Below are 23639 nucleotides of genomic sequence, written 5' to 3'. Positions count from 1 at the left end.
ACATACAATAAATAGCGAGTACATTCCCTTACAGGGTTGATTTAAGCGAAGGCATCCGAGTGTAAAACGGGGATGAATCCCCATGTAGTGCCGATCGTAACTGGAAAGTGGTCGGGGAGAAGAAAGCTGTATTACTGCAATACGTTCTCTATTTCTATTATTATTATTATTATTATTATTATTATTATTATTATTATTATTATTATTATTATTATTATTATTATTATTGTATGTTCACCCCAGTCTCTGTGGAAATATGTTTATGTAGTCCCTGAATGTCACGTTGCTCCCGAAAGTCACATTCTGTGTGTTTGGTGGTCGTGGGACGTGTGATGAGTTTAAACGTTGAGAGACACTTCCCTTATATCAGGTACATATTTACACGAAGACTGAATATGTTTACTTCTTGCAGCAAAAATAGCGTCCATTTCTTCTACGTAGGACCTACGGCCTCGGGCCCTTAGTGTGATGTCAGCCACAATTAATGACATAAACAGGCGAGGGCCTTATATAAAAGTACCTTCGGCTGAGTCTGACGGGTGCTTTAACATTGGTTAGATTTAGGGGGCTCGATATTTATAATAAACTTGAGCGGTGTGCTACACTGCCAAGAAGCCAGATCATCGTGTCTGGGATAGTGGAAGTGACCACTCGTGTGCCGCCGTCGCTCAGTGAGCAGCAAGCGTGTGATGTGCCTCATAATCACTCCGGGGACAAATGTTCAGTTGGTCTTACCCTCAGTTTAGACTTCTCAGAACGCTGGAAGTCAAATATCCGATTAAAGAAAATAATTTCAAATTCGTCTAGCGTAACGTAAGAACGACTTTCATTACATAAAAAAAAAAAAAAACGGATTATAACGAAAAGTGCAAAAATACGAATACAATATATTTCCTTCTTATATTCATTCTTTCAATAGTGAGCGAACATTTACTCCGTATAATAATTATTAAAAATCATATGGCATTTATCTCTGAACTTAAAATATATATTAAGAGTGAGCGGAATTTAAAAATGAACTGCTTTGAGGAAGTTGAAACTTGTAATGCATACCAAGTATTTTGTCTTAAATGTTGAGATACTACCATACGTGACAAACGAATTCCATTTTATTCATCATTAGACCACCATTAACTGAATTTGAAAATGCATATCTTACATACAGTATCTTGTTAATGAATTGTACTTACTAGTGATTCATTTTATGGGTACGTGGCCATGATTGATTTTTCCTGTTTGTATTATGAACATGTTAATTATTATAACAGAAACATTTACATGGTTTTTGTAACTCTATAGTACAAGCATTGTAGAACGATCGTGTTGAAGGTATTTCGTTTTACCTATTAATAATTATGATAGGAATACAGGAAGGCCATCGCTGTAGGGAATAAATTGTGAGTTTTTTCGGACAGAAGCTAGTACCTGAACAGACAGGCCAATTGTAGGGAGGAAGTCCCTCATATTTTCGAGAGGTTTTAAATGACATTTTACTTTAAATTCTATAAATAATAATAGAATATCTAAAATGCCAGAAGACTTTAAGAAGGATACTTCGGTGCCGAGAATAGTTGGTGAAGAACTGTCAAAGCAGTTTAACTTACAAATAAATGACAGAGACTTGGGAGAGGGTCAAAAGCAAAGGATAAAGCCGGACAGTTTTCACGGAAACCAGAATTCTATAGACAGTTCGTCGCCCACTGATGATTTTGAATTTGGTTCTCAAGTAACAGAAGATGTTCTAGAGCGCATGCTCCGTGAATATTTAGGAGACAATGCTGGGAATTCCCCGTGGACCATCAGGATGTCCCCTCTAAGTGGACGAGGTGTGTTTGCTTCTCGAGATCTGAACCCGGGGGATGTTGTGTTTCGCGATGTCCCCCTGGTGCTAGGTCCCCGATCGGGGTCTTCTTCTCCCCCTATATGTGTGGGATGCCACACGATGGGAACTTCAACACTTGAAGCATGTTCTCATGGATGTGGTCTACCTGTATGTTCAACTGCGTGTGAGACCGCTCCGCACCATCTAGCAGAGTGCCAATTGTTACAGCGGCTGGGAAGAACGGAATGGTCTATGCATCTGCTGAAGACTGTCACACCTCTTCGCTGTCTTCTACTGCCCGCACGGGAGAAGCAACTACTGCTGTGTCTACAAGCTCACTACCATCCGCAACATGGATTCGAGGTTAGAATATCGAGAATTTACAATTTTTATAACTATGAAACGGCACAAACATGTAAATGAAAAATATTAGTTATAATAGTTTAGAGGAACTTGTATCTATCCCAAGTATCAATTATCAACGTATTAAGCTCGGACGTTATTATTTTATTAATACTGCGTAATTTCTTACAATGTATTTACAATTACTCTATTACGATTTTATTCCAATAGACAAATATTATTTGACCTAACAGTGTTTAAAGTAAACAAATAGATAAACGAAATGTGTGATATATATGGGCACGTTTCACATTCCGAAATAATAATAATAATAATAATAATAATAATAATAATAATAATAATAATGTCCGCGTCAGTGGTGTAGAGATTAGTGTGATTAGCTGCCATCCCCAGAGGCTCGGGTTCGATTCCCGCTTGTGCCACCAAATTTGAAAAGTGATACGAGGGCTGAACTGTGTCCACTCAGCCTCGGCAGGTCAACTGAGTAGAGGTGAGCTCTATTCCCACCTCAGCCATCCTCGAAGTGGTTTTCTGTGGTTTCCCACTTCTCCTTCGGACAAATGCCACGATAGCACCTAACTTTAGGCCACGGCCGCTTCCTTCCCTCTTCCTTGTCTTTCCCTTCCGATCTTACCATCCCCTGTTCAGCATAACATGTGAGGCCACCTGGGCGTGTTACTGGTCCTCCGTCCCAGTTGTATCGCCGACCCAAAATCTCACGCTCCAGGACACTGCCCTTGAGGCGGTAGAAGTAGGATCCCTCACTGAGTCAGAGGGAAAAACCAACCCTGGAGGGTAAACGTATAAATAAATAAATAAATAAATAAATAAATAAATAAATAAATAAATAAATAAATAAATAAATAAATAGTAATAATGACTGGTACATGCTGGGTCTGTACCTGAATTAAGGACACGGTCGCTTCCCTCCCACTCCTAGACCTTTCCTATCTCATTGTCACCACAACACCTATCTGTGTCGGTGTGTAAATAAATGTATTCAAACGCTTCCCACCTAATGAGCACAGTGCTTGTCGCCCTTGCAAGTAAAGTGAAGCTCCCAGTCGAGATACTTTGTACGCTTTGTACTCTGCACCTAATATAGAATAAATGAATACGATAAAGCTGCTAGACATTTTCTATTGAGCAATGACAAAAAGCGTGTATATCTTGATAAACTATCACTTATCTTTTGTTCGATATTTTAAGGTGCATGAACGTATTATAACATTTCCTCAAAATACTTTCGAGACACTGTTTGTGCCACACTGGGGAGTCGTGTTCACTGTCATGTTCACATCAAACAATAGTCACTCGAAGTTAAATTAAATACGAACAATTTCTTCTTCTTCTTCTTCTTCTTCTTCTTCTTCTTCTTCTTCTTAATCTGTTTATCCTCCAGGGTTGGTTTTTCCCTCAGACTCAGCGAAGGATCCCACCTCTACCATCTCAAGGGCAGTGTCCTGGAGCATGAGACTTTGGGTCGGGGGATACAACTGGGAAGAATGAACAGTACCTCGCACAGGCGGCCTCACCTGCATTGCTGAACAGGGGCCTTGTCGGGGGATGGGAAGAGTGGAAGGGATAGACAACGAAGAGGGAAGGAAGCGGCCGTGGCCTTAAGTTAGGTACCAACCTGGCATTTGCATGGAGGAGAACTGGAAAACCATGGAAAATCACTTCGAGGATGGTTGAGGAGGGAATCGAACCCCCCTCTACTCAGTTGGCCTCCCGAGGCTGAGTGGAGCCCGTTCCAGCCCACGTACCACTTTTCAAATTTCGTGGGAGAGCGGGGAATCGAATCCGGGCCTCTGGGGGTGGCAGCTAATCACAATAACCACTACACCACAGAGGCGGACACGAACAATTTCATTTGCATAAGTAAAATAAGCTCCTACCACCAGGTTGACGCCTATATTATTTCACAGTACTCTGTAATAGATCCTTTGGCACATTTTATGAAAAAACTTCATAAAATCTTTTAGACCTACAAAATAACTGCTTCGGGCTATTTTGATATGTCTTGTGTTCTTTCTCGTTGTAAATTTTTGTATCTTCATCTCCCAAATTGCTGAAATGCTTGTCGCTCATCCTCCATATTCAACTCTGGACAGTCTACCACCTTGTACAGTAGTCCGACTCACTGGCTAAATAGTCAGCATTGCTGAAAGCTCACAGCTACGCGACTCTAACTTCACGGTCAACTTGCTCCATAACAGCAATATGCGTAGGTCAGGAGAGTTTAGCGACTTTCAATAAGGGGTGATCATTGGTTGTCATATCTATATACAGTATATATAAAAGTCATTGTATGTATGTGGGTGGGTGGGTTTGTACCACATCTCCTCCTAAACTATTGGAGCGATTTCAACCAAATTTGGTACAATTATGACTTAGTATCAGCAGACAGAACGCGTGGAGGTAAGACACCCCAAACACCCTTAGGGGTGGGGGACAAGGGGGGTCATATATAAAAAACGAAAATAGTGTCGAATCCATACTTTTCAGGGTCGCTGAGATGAATAGTGACACTCCGAATTTTTTAAAGTCCAAGTTCAGCCCCCTTTGGGATGAGGGAGCAAGGGGGATTGAGATAAAAAAATAATTGAAAATAGTGTCGAATCCATACTCTTCGGGGTCGCTGAGATGAATAGTGACACTCCGGATTTTTACTATCAGGAGACAAACCACGTGGGGGTAGGACACCCCAGGAACCCTTAGGGGCGGTGGGGGGTGAGGGGTGTCATGTATAAAAATGATCGAAAGTAGTGTCGGATCCATACTTTCGGGATCCCTTAGATGAATAGTGACACCCCGGGATTTTTTAAAGTCCAAGTTCGGCCACCTTTGGGGTGGGGGAAGGGGGTGAGATATAAAAATAATCGTAATTAGTGTCGAATCCATAGTTTTCGGGGTCGCTCAGATGAATAGTGACACTCGAGATTTTTTTAAAGTCCACGTTCAACCCCCTTTGGGGTGGGGGACGAGGGGGAGTGATATATGAATAGTGACACTCCGGATTTTTACTACCAGGAGACAAACCACGTGGGGGTAGGACACCCCAGGAATCCTTAGGAGAGGAGTTGAGGGAGATCATATACAAAAATCATCGAAAGTAGTGTCGAATTCATACTTTCGGGGTCGCTTAAATGAATAGTGACACTCTGGGAATTTTTAAAGTCCAAGTTCATCCCCCGTTGGGGTGGGGAGCAAGGGGGGAGTGATATATAACAATAATCGAAAAGAGTGTCGAGTACTCTTCGTGGTCGCTGAGATGAATAGTGACACTCCGGATTTTTACTATCAGGAGACAAATCACGTGGGGGTAGGACACCCCAGGAATCCTTAGTGGTGTGGGGTGAGGGGGTGAGATATAGAATCATCGAAAGTAATGTCGAATCCATACCTTTCGGAGTCGCTGAGATGAATAGTGAGACTCCGGTATTATTTAAAGTCCAAGTTCAGCCACCTTTAGGGGGTGGGGGGCGAGGGGAGACTGATATATAAAATTAATCGAAAATAGTGTCGAATCCATAATTTTCGGGGTTGCTGAGCTGTATAGCGGCAGTCCGAAATTTTAGTATCATGAGACAAACCACGTGGGGGTTAGACACCCCAGGCACCCTTAGGGGCGGTGGGAGGGCAATGGGACTGAAATATAAAAATCATCGAAAGTATTGTGTAATCCATACTTTTCGGGGTCACTGAGGTGAACAGTGACACTCCGGAATTTTTTAAACCAAGTTCAGTCCCCTTCCGGGTAGGGGGTGAGATATATAAAATTAACGAAGATAGTGTGGAATCCGTAGTTTTCGCGGTCGCTGAGATGAATAGTGACACTCCGGATTCTTTTAAAGTCCACGTTCAACTCCCTTTGGGACGAGGGGTGAGTAATATATAAAAATAATGGAAAATAGTGTCGAATCCACAGTTTTCGGGGTCGCTGAGATGAATAGCGGCACTCCGGATTTTTTAAGTCCAAATTCAGGCCCCTTCGTGGTGGGGGGTAAGGGGGGTTTGAGATATAAAAATTAATCGAAAGTAGTGACGAATCCATAGTTTTCGGGGTCGTTGAGGTGAATCGTGACACTCCGGAATTTTTATAAGACCAAGTTCATCCCCCTTTGTGTTTTAGGGGGAGTTAGATATTAAAATAATCGAATATAGTGTAGAATCCATAGTTTTCGGGGTTGTTGAGATGAATAGTAATACTCCGAATTTTTAAAGTCCAAGTCCAGCCCCTCTTTGTGGTGAGGGATGAAGGGGGGTCGGTAAGATGTAAAAATTAATCGAAAATACTGTCGAATCCATACTTTTCGTGGTCACTGGGGTGAATAGTGACACTCTGGATTTTTTTTTTGCTAGTAGCTTTACGTCGCACGGACACAGGTCTTATGGCGACGATGGGATAGGAAAGGCCTAGGAGTTGGAAGGAAGCGGTCGTGGCCTTAATTAAGGTACAGCCCCAGTATTTGCCTGGTGCGAAAACGGAAAACCACGGAAAACCATCTTCAGGGCTGCCGACAGTGGGATTCGAACCCACTATCTCCCGGATGCAAGATCACAGCCGCGCCCCAAACCGCCAACTCGCCCGGTCCAGATTTTTAAAGTCCAAGTTCAGCCCCATTCGAGGTGGGGGCGGGGGGAGAGTGATATATAAAAGTAATCGAAAATAGTGTCGTATCGGTAGTTTTCGGGGACACTGAGATAATTAGTTTCAATCCGAATATTTTATAAGCACGAGATCACCACCTTTGGTGTGGGGGAGCGGGGAGTGTGATAAATAAAAATAATCGAAAATAGTGTCGAATCCATAATTTTCGGGGTCGCTGAGAATAATAGTGACACTCCGGAATTTTTATAAGTCCAATTTCATCATCTTTTGGAATAGAGGAATACGGAGAAATTAAAAAAAATGACCGATATAACGGACGTAGCCTATGTATGTTCCAGGGTAGCTTTCAACCAAAATTGATACAAGTATGACTTACTATGTGGAGAAAGTACTGTTTAGGATAAGACACCGCTGAAACCTCTAGAGGAAGGTTGATTTATATACTGTACGTAACTAAAATCGAACAATAATAGTATTCGGGACTACTGGAGCGATTCACCCTAAACCTGGTACACTTATGACTTACAGTAAGGAGATAAACTGCGTGGGGCTATGACAAATTAGCACCCCTAGGTGTAGGTATTAGAGAGGGTGAGATATAAAAATAATCGAAAATAGGGTCACATCCAAAGTTTTCGGAGTCGCTGAAATGAATAGTGACACTCCGGTTGTCGTTTAAGTCCAAGTTGATCCCCAATTGCCAGGCGGGTGAGGAGTCAAGATCAGAAAATATCCAAATGACCGAGATTAAGGATGTTTTTTGTATGTGCCAGTATAACTGTCAGCGGAACTTGGTACAAATATTACCTACTACCTGAAAAAATACTGTGGGGGAAAGACACCCCTAGAAGCCTTAGACAAGGGGACGAAGTATAATGACTAAAAATGACCGATATTAGTGTTGAATCCATACGTTTCGGGGCTACGGGAGCGATTTCAAACAAACTTGGTCACTTATGACTTATTATCAGGAGAAAAACTGCGTGGAGGTATTGACAGCCCTAGCACACCTATGAGGGGTGAGATGTAGAAATAATCGAAAATAGTGTCGACTCCATTTTCTGGATCGCTGAGATGAATAGTAACGCTCCATTTTTTAGAAGTCCAATTTCTGCCCCCTTTCGCATAGCGGTGAGAATAAGTGAAAAACAAAATTTCGAAAATGACCGAGATAATGGACGTATGTGTGCATATTGGACCTACTGTCTGAAAAAAAAAAAATACCTTAGGGGTAAGAGACTCCTAGCCCATGAAGTAGGGGCGAAATGTAAAAATTAACCGAAAACGACCGATATTTGTGCCTAATCCATAGTTTTCGGGGTCGCTGAGATGAACTGTGACACTCTGGATGCCGTTTTTCAGTCCTAATCGGCAGGTGGGTGAGAACTGGCAAAGAAAAGAAAATGTCGAAAGGGACTGAGTTTAAGGACGTATGTGTGTATGTTCTAGCATACCTCTCGATCAAACTTGGTATACACATGACTTACTATATAGAAAACATTATTGTGGGGGTCGGATACACCTAGCTCCCGCTGGTGTTGGGGAATGAGAGGGGCTGACGTGCAAAAATAAGGAAATTAACCGATATTAATGTCGAAATCCATTGTTTATGTGTCGCTGATACGAACTGTGACGCTCTAGATACCGTTTAAGTCCACGTTCGGCCTGCATTGAGGCAGGAGCTGAGAAGGGCTTAAAAAGAAATAGTATACAATGACCGAGATCAGTGTTTACTCGATAATTAAATAATCTAAAACTTGAAATCAGATATATCTAAATAACTCCAAAACTACATAATAGGTCGTAAAATCAACATCTCAAAAATAATTCTATAAGCATTCACCTCACACTTAACTGGTAATACAAATATTAAAAAAAGGTAAACATTCAAAACCTATCCGGGCAACGCCGGGTACTACAGCTAGTAAGCAATAAATATGTAAGAGGATTTTATAATCTTACGAATGTGCCCAAATTGACTGTCATAATTTTAAAGTTGAAACATGAAGGTACAACCACAATACAACCACGATCTGATTGGCCACATACACTGACACCCAGGGACCAACGGACATTAATGAGCGTCGTCCAAGATAATCATCGGTTTTCCGTAGAAGGAATCACTAGGCAATTGCAAAGTAGCCTACAGCTAGTCCCATGACTGTGCTTCGGGAATTAAACAGAATATGGTTTCATGGCCGAGCAGCTGCCCACAAATCAAATATTTCTTCTCTTAATGACAAGCACCGTCCGCCCCTGTGGTGTAGTGGTTAGTGTGATTAGCTCCCACCCCTGGAGACCCGGATTCGATTCAGGGCTCTGCCACGAAATTTGAAGAGTGGTACGAGGGCTGGAACGGGGTCCACTCAGCGTCGGGAGGTCAATAGAGTGGAGGGAGGTTCGATTCTCACCTCAGCTGTCCTCGAGGTAGTTTTCCGCGGTTTCCCACTTTCCAGGCAATTGAAGGGATGGTACCTAACTTAAGGCCACGGCCGCCTCCTTCCCTTTTCTTTGTTTATCCCTTTCAATTTTCCCATCTCCCCACAAGGCCCCTGTTCAACATAACAGATGAGGCCGCCTGGGCGAAGTATTGGTTCTCCTCGTCAGTTGTATCACCCTAACCTAGAATCTCACGCTCCTTGAGGCGGTAGAGGTAGGATCCCTCACGTAGTCCGAGGGAAAACCAACCTGGAGGGATAAACGGATTAAGAAAGAAAGAAATAACAAGCGCCATCTGTCGTGGTGTAAAGAACTACGTCAAAGGACACTGAGACAGTGAAGACCGGTAACTTGGAGTTGTGAATCACACTATAAATTGTGGCAATCTGATGAGAGGATTTGGGTATGGAGAATGCCCGGAGAACGCTATTTACCTGGATGATGAGTACCAACAGTGAAGTTTGGAGGAGATGGCTTTGTGTATGGGGATGTTTCTTATGGCATGGGCTCGGCCCACTTGTAGGACTGAATGACACCGTAAATGAAGACGGATATGAACACATTCTGAATGCTTTCCTACTGCCTATCGTGGAAAATTAGTTTGGTGGTGACCATTCTTCGTTATAACATGATAACTCTCTGAATCGTAAAGCGGGCTCTGTAAGACAATGGTTTAAGGATAATAATATTATATAACTAGACTGGCCCGCCCACAGTCCCCAACTAAACCCAATAGAACACTGGTGAGATGAGTCAAAACGACAATTCGTTCCAGGCTCCACCGTACTTCATCAACATGTTCTCTAGCTACGGCTCTTTGGGAAGAATGGGATGCCATTGCCACGAAAACGTTCCGACTCCTGGAGGAAGTCTCCCGAACAGAGTCAGGGCTGTGATAAAGGCAAAAGGCGGGCAAATTTCACATTAATGTCGGCTATTAGAGAGCATAGTACTAGCAAACTCTGTCTTCAGTTTGAGGTAGGTGTCCGAATACCTTTGAGCAGATAGTGTACATACAACAGAAGGAAAACAACTGTAAAATGTGGTCTACAGGGAAATTGTATAAAGTATATCACCATAAATTATTCAAAGTTGTTCCTGTGCGAAGCTGGGAAGTGTTGCTAGTCATATACAGGGGCGTATCAGAGCTATACCGACAAAACAAAATCGGGGATGCTCTTCGTGTTATGTTAAGGACGTTGGTGCAATCGAATTGGCGGGGAAAATTTTTCTTTTCGAGAAAATGAAGTTACTTTATTACTTCCGGGAGTGTGATTCAAATTGAGAACTCGGCGTATTTGCTATGTCAGAGCACAAGCCGCTGCTGTGCTTCAGAGAAGAGAAGGGGAGGGAGGGGAAGTGAGGTGAATGACAGACACGTGTGCACAAGTTTCCTTGTTCAACTCGCACAGGATTGCCCTTGTCTCTTACAGGCAATATTTACAGTTCGTTTATTAAACCGCCGTAACTGCACCCACAGTACAAAAACACACTGTAATTATGACACACTTGTCAGTCAAAGAATGCACCAGATCGTTTCTCCTCTTGTCTCTTGGTCGCAGTAACGTTCTTCATTATTTAACATACTCGAAGATCCACAACGATTGTGTATCCCTTCACTCACAACATTGTAAATGGAATGAAATACTGAACGATGGAAACAATACGCCCAATGCTTTGATTACAGTAGATGTTCAATATGCCTCCTCCTTCTTCGACGAACAGCTCACAACAGTGTGGTAGTGACCTTTGGACTCTGTTTAGGATGTGTGATGTGTCGCGAACGACCTGGAAAGCTGCCAGTATTCTTGGTACAAGTTCATCTTCTCTTTCTACGGGGTTCGCATAGTAGTCAATTTATGCAGAACAAACTGTATACTGCCTACTGGGGCTGGGAAGCAACTATGCGGAACGAAGGCGTAACTTGTGCATTCGCACCGAGCATTACCTCTGTCTCCCACTTCCCACTTCCCCTCCCTTACCTTCCCCCCTCTGACGCACAGTAACATGCACCGGCTGACTCTCTGGCAAGGCAAATTCAGCATATTCGTCAATTTGAATCGCGCACCCGAAAGTAACAAAGTAAGCTCATTTTCTCGAAAACAATTTTTTTTCCTCTAATCCGATTGCACCATCGTTCTTAACATAACACGAAGAGCATCCCAGACTTTTTGGTCGGTATAGTTCTTATACACTCTATATACATATCGTTGTTGTGCCTGCCAAAACTGCTATGAATATTTTTGGAGAAATCCTGACCCGCAGCATGTATATACTATGAAGAGTGAGAATTCATTGACAATATTTGCACAATATTGAACCTCAGATGACAGAAACTTACCGGCTAAAATATTTCACACAGTGTTTTTTGCAGGTGCAATGACGATATATGTTGTTTAAGAGTTTCCGTGGTTCGCAGAGGGATAATAATCGCCTGGGTTGAATGGCCGGACCAGGAATTAACTAGAACAGAACTTAACAAATTTGGAAATTTTATTCCCTCCTTTCCTTTTTTTTTCTAGTTTAAAATTTATAGATAGAACATCTGAAGGGTTATCAGATAAATATGACAGGTTATTGATGAGTTCGTCAGATCTAACAAGATAAGGGACTTAGAAGTCCGAACATCAGGTACAAAAACTTGTAATAATTACCAGGCAGTTACTTTGCGTAGAAAAGAGCCGTATTACTCTTGACAGGTACAGTATTTACAAGAGTATGATTTGCTCCCAGAAAGTACACTACTCAGGAGTCTGAGCTCCGAAATACCCTAGTCTAGCCTCGCAGAGTCAGTCAGTTTTCTTTGATGCACTGAAATTACACTAGGCCTCAACCGGTGACCTCACTTTCATCAATTGATCCACAGCAGCATTGATCACTGTTCCAGAAGAGAACCCAAATCGAAGAAACAGTTACTCTAACAATAAAACAGGAATCACAGAGGCGTAGTTGCCCATACTACATCGCCTTAATGGAAAAAGAAAATGGTTGCACATATCCGACCATAAACAAAATGCAAGGCGGTGAAACACCTGTATTCCTTATAGAAATTTTTAAAACCCTAAGTGGGATTACGGCCCGAAGATGCAAAGGCCAATCCTATACTACATGAGGGTGAATAAAGGAGAAACATTAATATCAACACAAGATTTAAGAAATGTAGACTTTTGAAAGATTTAGTCACCAAATGCAAGGTTGAATGGGAAACGACAGAGGGTCGTCACTCTTTGTTCCCTTACATGGCGTATTTCCCAGTAAGGAATAAAACCGAAGTCCTCAGACTTGCCGAAAATTCTCCTAGTTTACGCAATTACATTAAAAGAAAAGAGGTTGAAACCTTCCCCTCAAAACTATCCGCAGGAGCTATCACATGTCTAGGTAAATTCTGCCATTACCTTGTGCCGCTGGATCTTCTTCACGCAGGCCTCGCCCCTGCCTCGCTACGGATACGACGCACTCCCAAGCACTGGAGCAATTCAGACAAGACGGCTCAAAAGTGCCCTGCTTTATAGAACTCTAAGGGGAAGCTTCAAGAACTTTTACTGATAGGCTGGATTCCGGTACGCACCCCCGGTTTTAATTGGCTAGAGAACATATTTCCCAGTATCTGATAAGTTGATTACAATTGAGGAGGAACCAGCTCAAGTGTTGGCAACTTCGGTACATTAAAAAAGCAATTCTCAGAACCAGGTTTACAAACTTCAAAATAAGCATTACTCTGCCAAAGAATTACAAATCGATGGTCTAGCCATCTAACGCCAGGCGACAAACTCTTTCGAAGTTTACAAGGTCAAGTCCATTGGCATAGATGGCCTTAGAGAAGGCACGCAGTTTCACTAGCCGGGGAAGGTGGACCCCTGGTATATATATATCTTGAAACCAAACACTAATAAAAGAGTTCCGATGTTATACTCTGGTTCTTCGACCAATTTTTGTTTGGACTTCACTATTTTTGGTAAAGGAACGACAACTTTCTTTTGACCAGTGATATTCAACTGATCCGAGGTGTCTTCTTCTTCTTCTTCTTCTTCCTAATCTAGTTACCCTCCAGGGTCGGTTTTCCCTCGGACTGAGCGAGGGATCGCACCTCTACCGCCTCAAGGGCAGTGTCCTGGAGCTTCAGACTCTGGTTCGGGGATAAAACTTGGGAGGATGACCAGTACCTCACCTGCTATGCTGAACAGGGGCCTTGTGGGGGGGGGGATGGGAAGATTGGAAGCGATAGACAAGGAAGTGGGAAGGAAGCGGCCGTGGTCTTAAGTTAGGTACCATCCCGGCATTTGCCTGGAGGAGAAGTGGGAAACCACGGAAAACCACTTCGAGGATGGTTGAGGTGGGAATCGAACCCACCTCTACTCAGTTGACCTCCCGAGGCTGAGTGGACCCCGCTCCAGCCCTCGTACCACTTTTTAAATTTCGTGGCAGAGCCGGGAATCGAACCCGGGCCTCCGGGGGTGGCAGCTAATCACAATAACCACTACACCACAGAAGCGGACGATCCGAGGTGTACAGAATGAAAATCTGATCGGATTCTGCATGCCGTATTCTTTAGATGGTATCCTACAACTTTTGTAAATATTTATGTGTTATTCATTCTTATGTACAAGAAGTAATTCTTGGATCGAGTCCTAGGTAGAGTGGGTAGCTCTACGCCCGGTCGTCTTTGCCCGCAGGAATTAACCTGGTATTCCTTTTTGGTGTAGGCTGAGTGAACCTCAGGGCCAAATGCACCTCCGGAAGTGGAAATGTCATTTCTTAAATTTTACGACTTCCTGACGAGGATACAACCCACGTCCTTCCGGGCGAACCGAGCACGCCTTTACTGCCTCGGCCAGGCAGCCCCTACTTATGTGTACAGAGTTTCTCCTAACAATCATATTCTCTGCATATATACCGTACTTATTTCTGTATGTTTATTTTAAGAGCCTGTCACGCGAGATAGTGTTGCCATACAAAAGTCCTGGCTGCATTTTAGCCAAGAGCTCCAGAAACAGACATAGTATATCTCTGTGCCAAGATCTGATATTAATGTTGAGAACAGTTGTTCATAACTAGACCTATGTATGTATTGTTCTGTAAGCAGGTGGAGTTCCTACGTGGACAGGCAGCATTTAGTCCAGCAGATGAACGCTTCCTGGTCCAAGCCTGTTGTGTGTTGGATGCTAATGCCTTTGAAACCGTAACTCCCAATGGCTCCAGCATCAGGGGATTGTTTCCACTGGCTGCTCTTATGAATCATCAGTGTACTCCGAACACCAATTATGTCTATGATGAGAAAAACAGGTAGGCTGTGTAGAAAACTATTAAATAATTAATGTTTTATAGCAGTAGATCAGTATGTCAAGCAATGTTCCCAATAGCCTTTACGAATGTCCTTATAAGTCTACGCAGTACTTTTAATACACTTTAAATAAATAAATAAATAAATAAATAAATAAAATAAATAAAATTCTTCTGCTTACTTCTTCGACTTCACATAACTTCAAAAAATTGTTAAGGTTGAAGTTATGCTATTCAGTGATGACTTCGTTAATATAACCTTTTCCGACGTAGAATATGTCTATGATATCATTCCAGAACTGGGTTTGTCGGTAAAAGTATGTGTGTCCCAAAAATAGTGTTTACGAGACTTCCTTAAATAATTTTAAAACTATAAAAGCTAGAAAAAACATATAAAACTGGCTTGAAAAAAGAAAGGTACTAAGAGTTCACTCAAGTAGGTTTCTTTTTTTTTCTATTTGCTTTACGTCGCACCGACACAGATAGGTCTTTTGGCGACGATTGGATGGGAAAGGCCTAGGAGTGGGAAGGAAGCGGCCGTGGCCTTAATTAAGGTACAGCCCCAGCATTTGCCTGGTGTGAAAATGGGAAACCACGGAAAACCATTTTCAGGGCTGCCGACAGTGGGGTTCGAACCCACTATCTCCCGATTACTGGATACTGGCCACACTTAGCGACTGCAGCTATCGAGCTCGGTCAAGTAGGTTTCAAGGTCAGATGGAGCAAAATCCGCCATTTTGTGGTGAAATCGGAGCTCGAAGCGAGTGTTGAAATTAGTATAACTCGGGACCGTGACCTGATTGCATTGATAGCCTATACCGCATGGTGTCGTTCGTTTCATATAAGCAAGATCTATCGATATCCGTAAAAGGTTAATATTTGTGAGGAAAGTTGATTAGGTGCGTGGAAGAGTGTGAAATATTTATGATGTTATAGAAATAGATTTCCATAGGGAACCTGAAGTATTTGTCTCGAATGAGTAAATTTACAATACCAATATAATTTTTCCGTTATTGGACATTATACATTTTCTAGCTGACTCATTCCTGTTGCCAGCGTTTCGCTCCAGTGTGCCATGCGTCTTGGTAGGTGTGCTAGTTACCAACTGATGAGCCCAAATTGGCACGCTGGGGCGAAAACGATGGCAACAGAAATGAGTTAGCTGGAAAATGCATAATGTCCAATACTGGACCAATTATATAGGTATTTTAAATGTTTATCAACCTTGTGAAAAATTTCCGAAATGTCTCAATGTTATAACTCAAACAAGGCTCGAATTGCTGCAAACGGTAACGAGAACATGAGTCGAAAGGAATCGAACAAGCCTAAATTATCGGGGGCTGAGCCTGACAGAGCCTACGTACTGTACAAGGTAAGAAGTCCGACGTGGCTGAGCACCACAATGGCTGATGACATTCCACTCCAAAAACGTATAATAGAGGATATAATGGGGATATGCTTCCAGCCGAGGTGCTCGACGACAGTCTGAGGTCTGCAGACTCTCGCTCGGAACATGTCGATCGAAGTTATGCCTTACGTCTCATACCATCGGCCTGTAATCAAGAAGACCGTTCTTTAATGTCTCTCTTCATCGTTTGCCACCAGGGGTCCTGGGTTCGATTCTCGGCAGGGTTGGGAATTTTAACCATAATTGGTTAAATCTGTTGGCACGGGGACTGGATGTATGTGTTGTCTTCATCATCATTTTATTCTCATCACGACGCGGAGATCATCTATGGGCGTCAAATCGAAAGACCTGCATCTGACGAACCGAACTTGTCCTCGGACACTCCCGGCACTAAAAGCCATACGCCATTTCATTTCCTTTTAATTGTTTGCCACGTTACTTAATAATCAGTGGCGACTCATGTAGTTTCATTCCATACAGGATGGTCGTGTTATGGCCTAAATACAGATCCGGATAACAGAGGGCTAAACTACACACACTTATTTGCGTATGCAAATATAAAAATTAAAAGACAAAATGTCAAAACATACCTAGGCTTATCCATCGTTCTAACTGTAGCAAAACTATATCGAACCTCGTAATCTCCACAGCTTTTTGAATGTTTCCTATCAGTAGATTTATTCTTGTTCTCTCTCTCTCTCTTTTTTTTACAGCGTTATACCCACCTGTGGAACACGATAGAATTTATTTACCTAATGTCGAATTTTACTTCTCCCAAATTTCTTCATCTGGGCACTGAAAATTTTCCTTTCTTCAGTCCATGATTTATTGGTCCTAGTACCGCAAAATGATGGTTGTTGAAATTATTTGACTATTATTATTATTAGTTCCGGCTCAGTTGTTAAATGTTTGGCGTACTGGCCTTTGGTTCAGGGGGTTCCGGGTTTGATTTCCAGCTGGATCGAGGATTTTAACCTACATTGATTAATTACGAGGGCTCGGGGACTGGAAGCGTGTGCCATCTTCTTCATTAGAATTCATCGTAGGTAGGGACCCATCCTCCTAGACGCGTAGGTCGCCTACATGGAGTCAGTTCGAAAACCTGCACCAGTCCTCTTCGGAGGCCACACGGCATTTATGATGATGATGATTATTATTATTATTATTATTATTATTATTATTATTATTATTATTATTATTTCTGATGAGGCCTGTTAAGGATCACGTGTCAATTTCAATTCAATTCTTTATACTTTGTTGTTTTCTCTTCCGTTCCTTCCAATATTCTTTCATCCTTGCACTATGCTGTTTCTTTCTATTCTCGGACCACTTCGCACCAAGTTTCTTGTTCAATCTTCCTTGGAATCCTTCCATACTTACTACCCTCTTTCTAAAAATCTCTTTGTCCATAGTTTCTTCTTCTCTTATATTATTTCTTCCTAAATCTTTATTTACTTCTCGAATCCAGCTAGTCGTTGCTTTTTTGTCCCAAAGGTACTTGACAATCCTTTTTTTTAAGTATGGAATCATCCATCTGTAAATATGTCCAAAAATTGCAATCTCCTTTTCCTTATGGTTTCTGTTATGTTTTCTGTGTTCATATGTATTTCATCATTTGATCTGAATTTCCATGCTTCTGTTGTTTTCACAGGGCCTAAGATTATTCTCATGATTTTCCTTTCTAGTATCTCAAGTTTTTCTGATCTATAGTTCAGTACCAGGCATTCACTTGCATATAGGCATTCCTGTTTCACCACCGTACTGTAGTGCCTTATTTTAAGACTTTTAGATATACATTTTTTATTATAAAAATCTTTGTGACACCATATGCTTTTTCCATCTTGTGTACTCTTTCTTTTACTGCAGATAAACCATTTTCTTGAATTTTTTTCTCCCAGATATTTGAATTTCGTTACTCTTTCCACTGGACCAATATCTGTTGTCAAAATTTTTGGAGCGTTCTTGATGTTTGTAATAAATTTTGTTTTTTCTACGTAGATTCTCAAACCTGTCTTGATGGCTATTTCTTCCAAGAGATTGATTTGTGTTGTTGCACTTGTTAGGTTTTCTGACAATATAGCAAAATGCTAAGCAATTTATATCAATGCCTTTGGTTTTTCTCTCCAAAATTCCCGGCAAAATGTTATATTCTTTAAGCTTTACATTTCAAATTCTCACAACTTTCTCTAGAACACAGTTGAATAGAAGGGATGACAAACCGTCACCTTGCCGTACCCCTTTATTTATCTTAATAGGTTTTGATATCTCACCCACAAATTTCACCTTTGAAATTGTGTCAGTAAGTGTTTCACGTATTAGGTTTGCCAGTTTATTTTTCACTCCAAATTCACGAATTGTTTTATCTATGGTTTCTCTATCAACCGAATCAAAGGCCTTTTTAAAATTTACAAAAAGTCACAACAATGTCCTTTGAATTCTATTTCCTATGGTGAATTATGAATTTTAAGTTAAATATGTGTTAAATATTTATTGTTACCATTATTATTAGTCTTCATTAGGTGATCTGAAGGTAATTGACATGCTTCGTGTTCAGGATGGTAGTGAGGGCTGCGGTTCATATCCCAGCTGGTACGGAGATCACCGACTCCTATACACCACTGCTGTGGGCCACACTTGCTCGCAGGACACGTCTGGAGGCAACTAAACATTTCCTCTGCAGCTGTCCTCGCTGCGAGGATCCACAGGTAAGAAGGAACCTACTCTGTTGGCAAAGTGAGTGGGTTACTTAAGAAAAACGTATTAAGTCATGAAAGATCGTCCTTTAACCTTGTCTATTTCCTTTTACTGTCTTAATCCGGTTTCTTCTTATCCCACCCTTCCAACATCAGAACTAGATGCGTCAATATGGCAGTCCTGATGCCAGCTTGCTTACCAGGTCTCAAGCGTTGCACAGCTGCTCGCTCTCAGAAGCTAAGTAGTTAAAAGAGAGATTTGACAACGCAGTGTCTTGAGGTGACACCCCACGGACAACGAATGTAAACACAGCCAGCCAGCTAGGCTTCAAAAGCGTGCCGGTCGTTAACGAGGAAATTGCAAGAACTATAGCAGAAACGAGCTTGTCGGTGACTGAAAATAAATGGATCTAGAAGAACTGGGTTTGATGAGAGAGCCAATCTATTTTAAGATGATAGTGTAAGAAGATGTCCTCTTTTCTATTGCCTACCTCCCATTTCCGAAGCTGATATTTATTCTATTATATGTTCCTTTTCAGATCCCTACATTTTTGCGTATGATTTGGCTTGTTATTTGTTTGTTTGCTTGCTCCGTTCCATTATTTAAGGAAAACAACTTACAAATCATCGCTGGAGGGTTGGGAGGGGGTAGACAAGTAGGACGTGTCCTACTTATACTTTTCTGTGCTATATCTCATGTCAATGTGTTATTTCTTCTGCAATACATAGTGTAGTTTGGATGAGTTACCGTAGGCCTAAATGAAACAGACCTATCATAACTTTTACTATATCGGACGAGTTTGCTGTGCGATTGGGAGGTGCGCAGCTGTGAGCTTGCATCCGGGAGTTAATGGGTTCGAACCCCACTGTCGGCTGCCATGAAGATAGTTTCCCATTTTCACACCAAGCAAATGCTGAGGATGTATCTTAATTAAGGCCACGGTTGCTTTCTTCCCACTCCTAGGCCTTTCCTATCCCATCGTCGCGATAAGACCTATCTGTGTCGGTGCGACGTGAAGCAGATTGTAGAAAAAAAGAAAAGTACTATATATGAACACAAATAATGACTTCAGTTTCAGCTTTATGTGATGTATCAATCTGTGGATATAACCTAACCTGGGATTTATCCCTGTTGGTCACACTATTTGTATTTTTTTTTCCTGTTGGTAACACTATTTGTATTTTTTTCCGGTTGGTAACACTATTCGTAATTTTCTTTTCTTTTTTCTACAATTTGCTTTACGTCGCACCGACACAGATGGTCTTATGACGACGATGGGATGCCGCCGTCTCCCGAATGCAAGCTCACAGCTGCGCGCGCACACCTAACCGCAAGGCCAACTCGCTCGGTAACACAACAAATTTTCTTTTCCAACGCAGTGGTTAGTGTAAGAGTGCAGGTGCATAGTGCCAGCTCAGTATTGTTTCTACTTCCCTCTCAAAATTACTCTCTATTAATCATCAGTTACTGGAAAGAAATCATCAGAAACTAGAGAATGAGCAAGTCTTACTTCCTTGCTCGATATAGACATTATGGGTTATACCACTTAGACAGTTTGGACAACAAAATGATTGGTCACGATGTTTGTTTCGAAGAATGATTGAAGAAACGTGGTCATTAACTTATTTTTTTTACAATTTGTTTTACGTCACACCGATACAGATAGGTCTTATGACAACGATGGGAAAATAAAGGGCTAGGAGTGGGGAGGCAGTGAAATTAAGGTACAACCCCTAACATTTGCGTGATGTGAAAATAGGAAACTACTGAAAAACACCTTCAGGGCATCTGCCAATGGGATTCAAACCCACCACCTCCCGAATGCAAGCTCACAGCTACGTGACCCTAACCGCACGCCCAACTTGCGCGAGACTGGTCTTAGCCCTTTATTGCATGAATTAATTTATGTGCAAATGAATATAAAAATTATACATGGATAAATACATTAGTTAATTGCTTTCGAATGTTGTCCTTTTTGGAAAATGACGTACAAAACTGAGAAAAATATTTTATGTTGCCTCAAATTAAGAACATGCAATGGTGGCAACAAATATGAACGAATACAACTCATTGTCACTTTGTGTCCCTTACAAGTATGTGTGGAAATCCAAGGAACATTTTTACATTCCTTCAAACGATTTTGCCGAACAGTTCCTAAGCTCCATATCTTCAACTTTGCCAGCTCACTCTGAAGAGCGAGACTGCGATGGTGTTTTCTCCATGACTCCGTATCTCTGAAATAACAAATCACTTCACAAAGTCATTCTTCAAATGTCCGAGGATATTTGAACTCTCACTGCATACTGTTGCTTTGAAGACACAAACATGATACATTATAACTGGCCATCTAACCGATTCCATTATCATGTCTGTAATACAAATGTTATTAGAAATACTTACCAATTGAACTGTAGTTTTTATTATGCAGGCAGAGGTCTAGTATAAGAGAAAAGTGTTTCACAAAATCAACTCAGGCAAGAGTAGATGTAAACATTGTCCTCCATATTGCTTTCTTGTTTCCCAGACAGTTCTGCCAACTTCAGATTTCCTAAAGCTATTTATTCAATGGAACCGGTCTACAATGTTGCCTGAGAGCAACTCTAAGCAGTCTAGACTTCACAGAGCAGTAATTTAATACATTTTATGGACTGTTGCCTGAGGGCAGCTACATTTTTTTTTTTTTACCATACGTCTCACCGACACAGATAGGTCTTATGGCGACGATGGGTTAGGAAAGGCCTAGGAGTGGGAAGGAAGCGACCGTGACCTTAATTAAGGTACAGCCCCAGCATTTGCCTGGTATGAAAATGAGGAACTACGGAAAACCATCTTCAGGGCTGTCTACAGTGGGGTTCGGACCCGTTATCTTCCGGATGCAAGCTCACTGCTGCTCGGGCCTAACCGCACGGCCAACTCGCCCGGTAATTAGGTTACTGTCAGCTGCCGTAATGTACGGTTTATCTCCCGGGTAGTTAGTTTATTGCTTTTAAATCAAATTATTACGTTGACATATTGTATCTTTTCAACTTGAACAGCCGAGTTTGTAGAACCGGTATGGTAGACCTATATAATGTACTATTATGCTTATGAACAATACAGCGTTTTCCAGCACGTTAAGTTATATCAGTTCCTTACATTTCTTTCTACAAAATTAATTAACTTGCAATTAAAAAGTAATTTGTGCATGTGACACTTAGGGTCCGCCCACCCACCTTAAATACCTAACGATGCTGTTCAATATACTATGATCGTCTGACGAGAAGTCGCGTGCATGTGGGGTGAGGGGTGCGGAGGGTAAGCACCGCTGCTGCGCATGCGCCAATCTCAAGTCTCAAAGCCTGACAATAAACATCGGTTCCGATGGTGCTGTGATTTTTCAAACTGGTAGTTCAATTGCGCTTTACTGTAAGTACTGTATAATGAACAGTTTAATAATGAACACGCGTCTTTTTCAGAAAACTCGCACTGTTTATCACGACTAATGTTTGTAGCTTAGTGCAGTATGTTACTCGTGCCGTACCTACAAGCTGCCGCGATTTCTCGCGAGACGCAGGTAGTATGGTTACTTTTAGGATGTTCTGCAGGGTAAAAGTAAAGCATCATTTCATAATATTATTTAATATTTTTATAGCCTATTTTATATCATCCTAACAGAGAAATGGTTACGGTAACACTGGGATAGGAAAGGACTACGATCAGCCGGGCTGAGTGTCTCAAACGGCTGAGGCTCTGAATTTTCGACCTCCAACTTGGCAGGTTCAATACTGGCTCAGTCCGGTGGTATTTGAAGGTGTTCAAATAGGTCAGCTTCATTTCGGTAGATTTACCGGCACCTCGGCGTCTCCGAAAACCGTCAAATTAGTTATTGGGATGTAAAAACAACAACATTGTTATTATTAGGACTATGTTCGGGAAGTCGTCGCGTTAATAGAGGCACAATCCCATATTTGTCCTGTGTAAATGTGAGAAAGCTGGGTTGCCGGGCTCAGACGATTGAGTGCCAGTTTCCGAGTCCAAGTTGATGGGTTCGATTTCAGCTCAAGCCAGTGGTATTTAAAGATGCTCATGCCTTGTGCCATGGGTCTCGAACCCATTACCTCTGGAATGCATGTTTACAGTTAAACTATTCGTTGGTATGAAGTAGCCGCGTCGCATCCCAGGACAATAAATACTGCAGTTACAGGTGTAGCATCACTAAAGCTTTTTAAACCAATAATTGAAGTGAAATGGTCTTTCAACTAACATAACAGTTTTTCAAACCTTCATTATCTGGCGCTAGCTCTTAACGTTTGGTTGAATATTTTCCTTTCTTAAATATTACCTTTGCTGCCTTATCTCCGTACACTGGGGAAGTGTGCGCCATAGATTTAGAAATGTTAAACTGTTCAAAGCAAACGTGATAATGAAAATGTGACCATAAGGAGGACAACTTTCCATGAAGTTCGGCCAATACTAATAATAATAATAATAATAATAATAATAATAATAATAATAATAATAATGAACGTGTGTCATAATTGTTCATTATGTAAGTGTAAATAAAAACGTAATTGCCATTTTTTGTAATCCATTATTAAAAACATTTAAGCTCTTTAATTCTTTAGGCTTTTTCAATCGTGAAATTACCAGCGTTTCACCCCAGTGTAGCAGTGTGCTCATCAGTTGGATTGCTACACCTTTCCGAGACGCTGAGACACCACTACAAGTCTCCTATTTAGGACAATGCAGTGACAGTGCACTAGGGGAAGCATGTGGCTCCACTTGTATAAATGCCTGCCTTGGCCTATATCAAAAAATAACCTTCCTACAAGGAAACAATAATTTAATTTCATCGATTCAAAATAATGTTAAAAACATTTAAGCTCTTTAAGTCTTTAAACTTTTTTATCGTGAAATTACAAATTAATTCATTATTTTTTAAAAATTCATTATTGTTTACCTGATACAAATACGCCTCCTTTATGTAGGGCTCTTATTTGACAAATATTAAGACACATACTGGACTTCATCTCTCCTAG

The 23639-nt window shown here is 41.5% G+C and overlaps 1 protein-coding gene across 1 annotated transcript in view; it reads left to right on the top strand.

Annotated features, from left to right (window-relative positions):
• Window positions 1-1579: 1579 nt before the first annotated feature.
• The window catches only part of LOC136874312 (SET domain-containing protein SmydA-8), a 62132-nt gene continuing 40072 nt past the window's right edge, over window positions 1580-23639 (top strand). The window contains exons 1-3 of the mRNA XM_067147959.2: window positions 1580-2185; window positions 14320-14522; window positions 18482-18632. Coding sequence (XP_067004060.1) covers window positions 1751-2185; window positions 14320-14522; window positions 18482-18632 — 789 coding nt within the window. The 5' untranslated portion in view covers window positions 1580-1750. The remainder of the gene's footprint in view (window positions 2186-14319; window positions 14523-18481; window positions 18633-23639) is intronic.

Source organism: Anabrus simplex, chromosome 1, assembly GCF_040414725.1.
Source record: "Anabrus simplex isolate iqAnaSimp1 chromosome 1, ASM4041472v1, whole genome shotgun sequence".
NCBI lineage: Eukaryota > Metazoa > Arthropoda > Insecta > Orthoptera > Tettigoniidae > Anabrus > Anabrus simplex.
The sequence above is the reverse complement of the archived record's forward strand: the minus strand, read 5'-3'. Positions and strand labels throughout refer to the sequence as shown.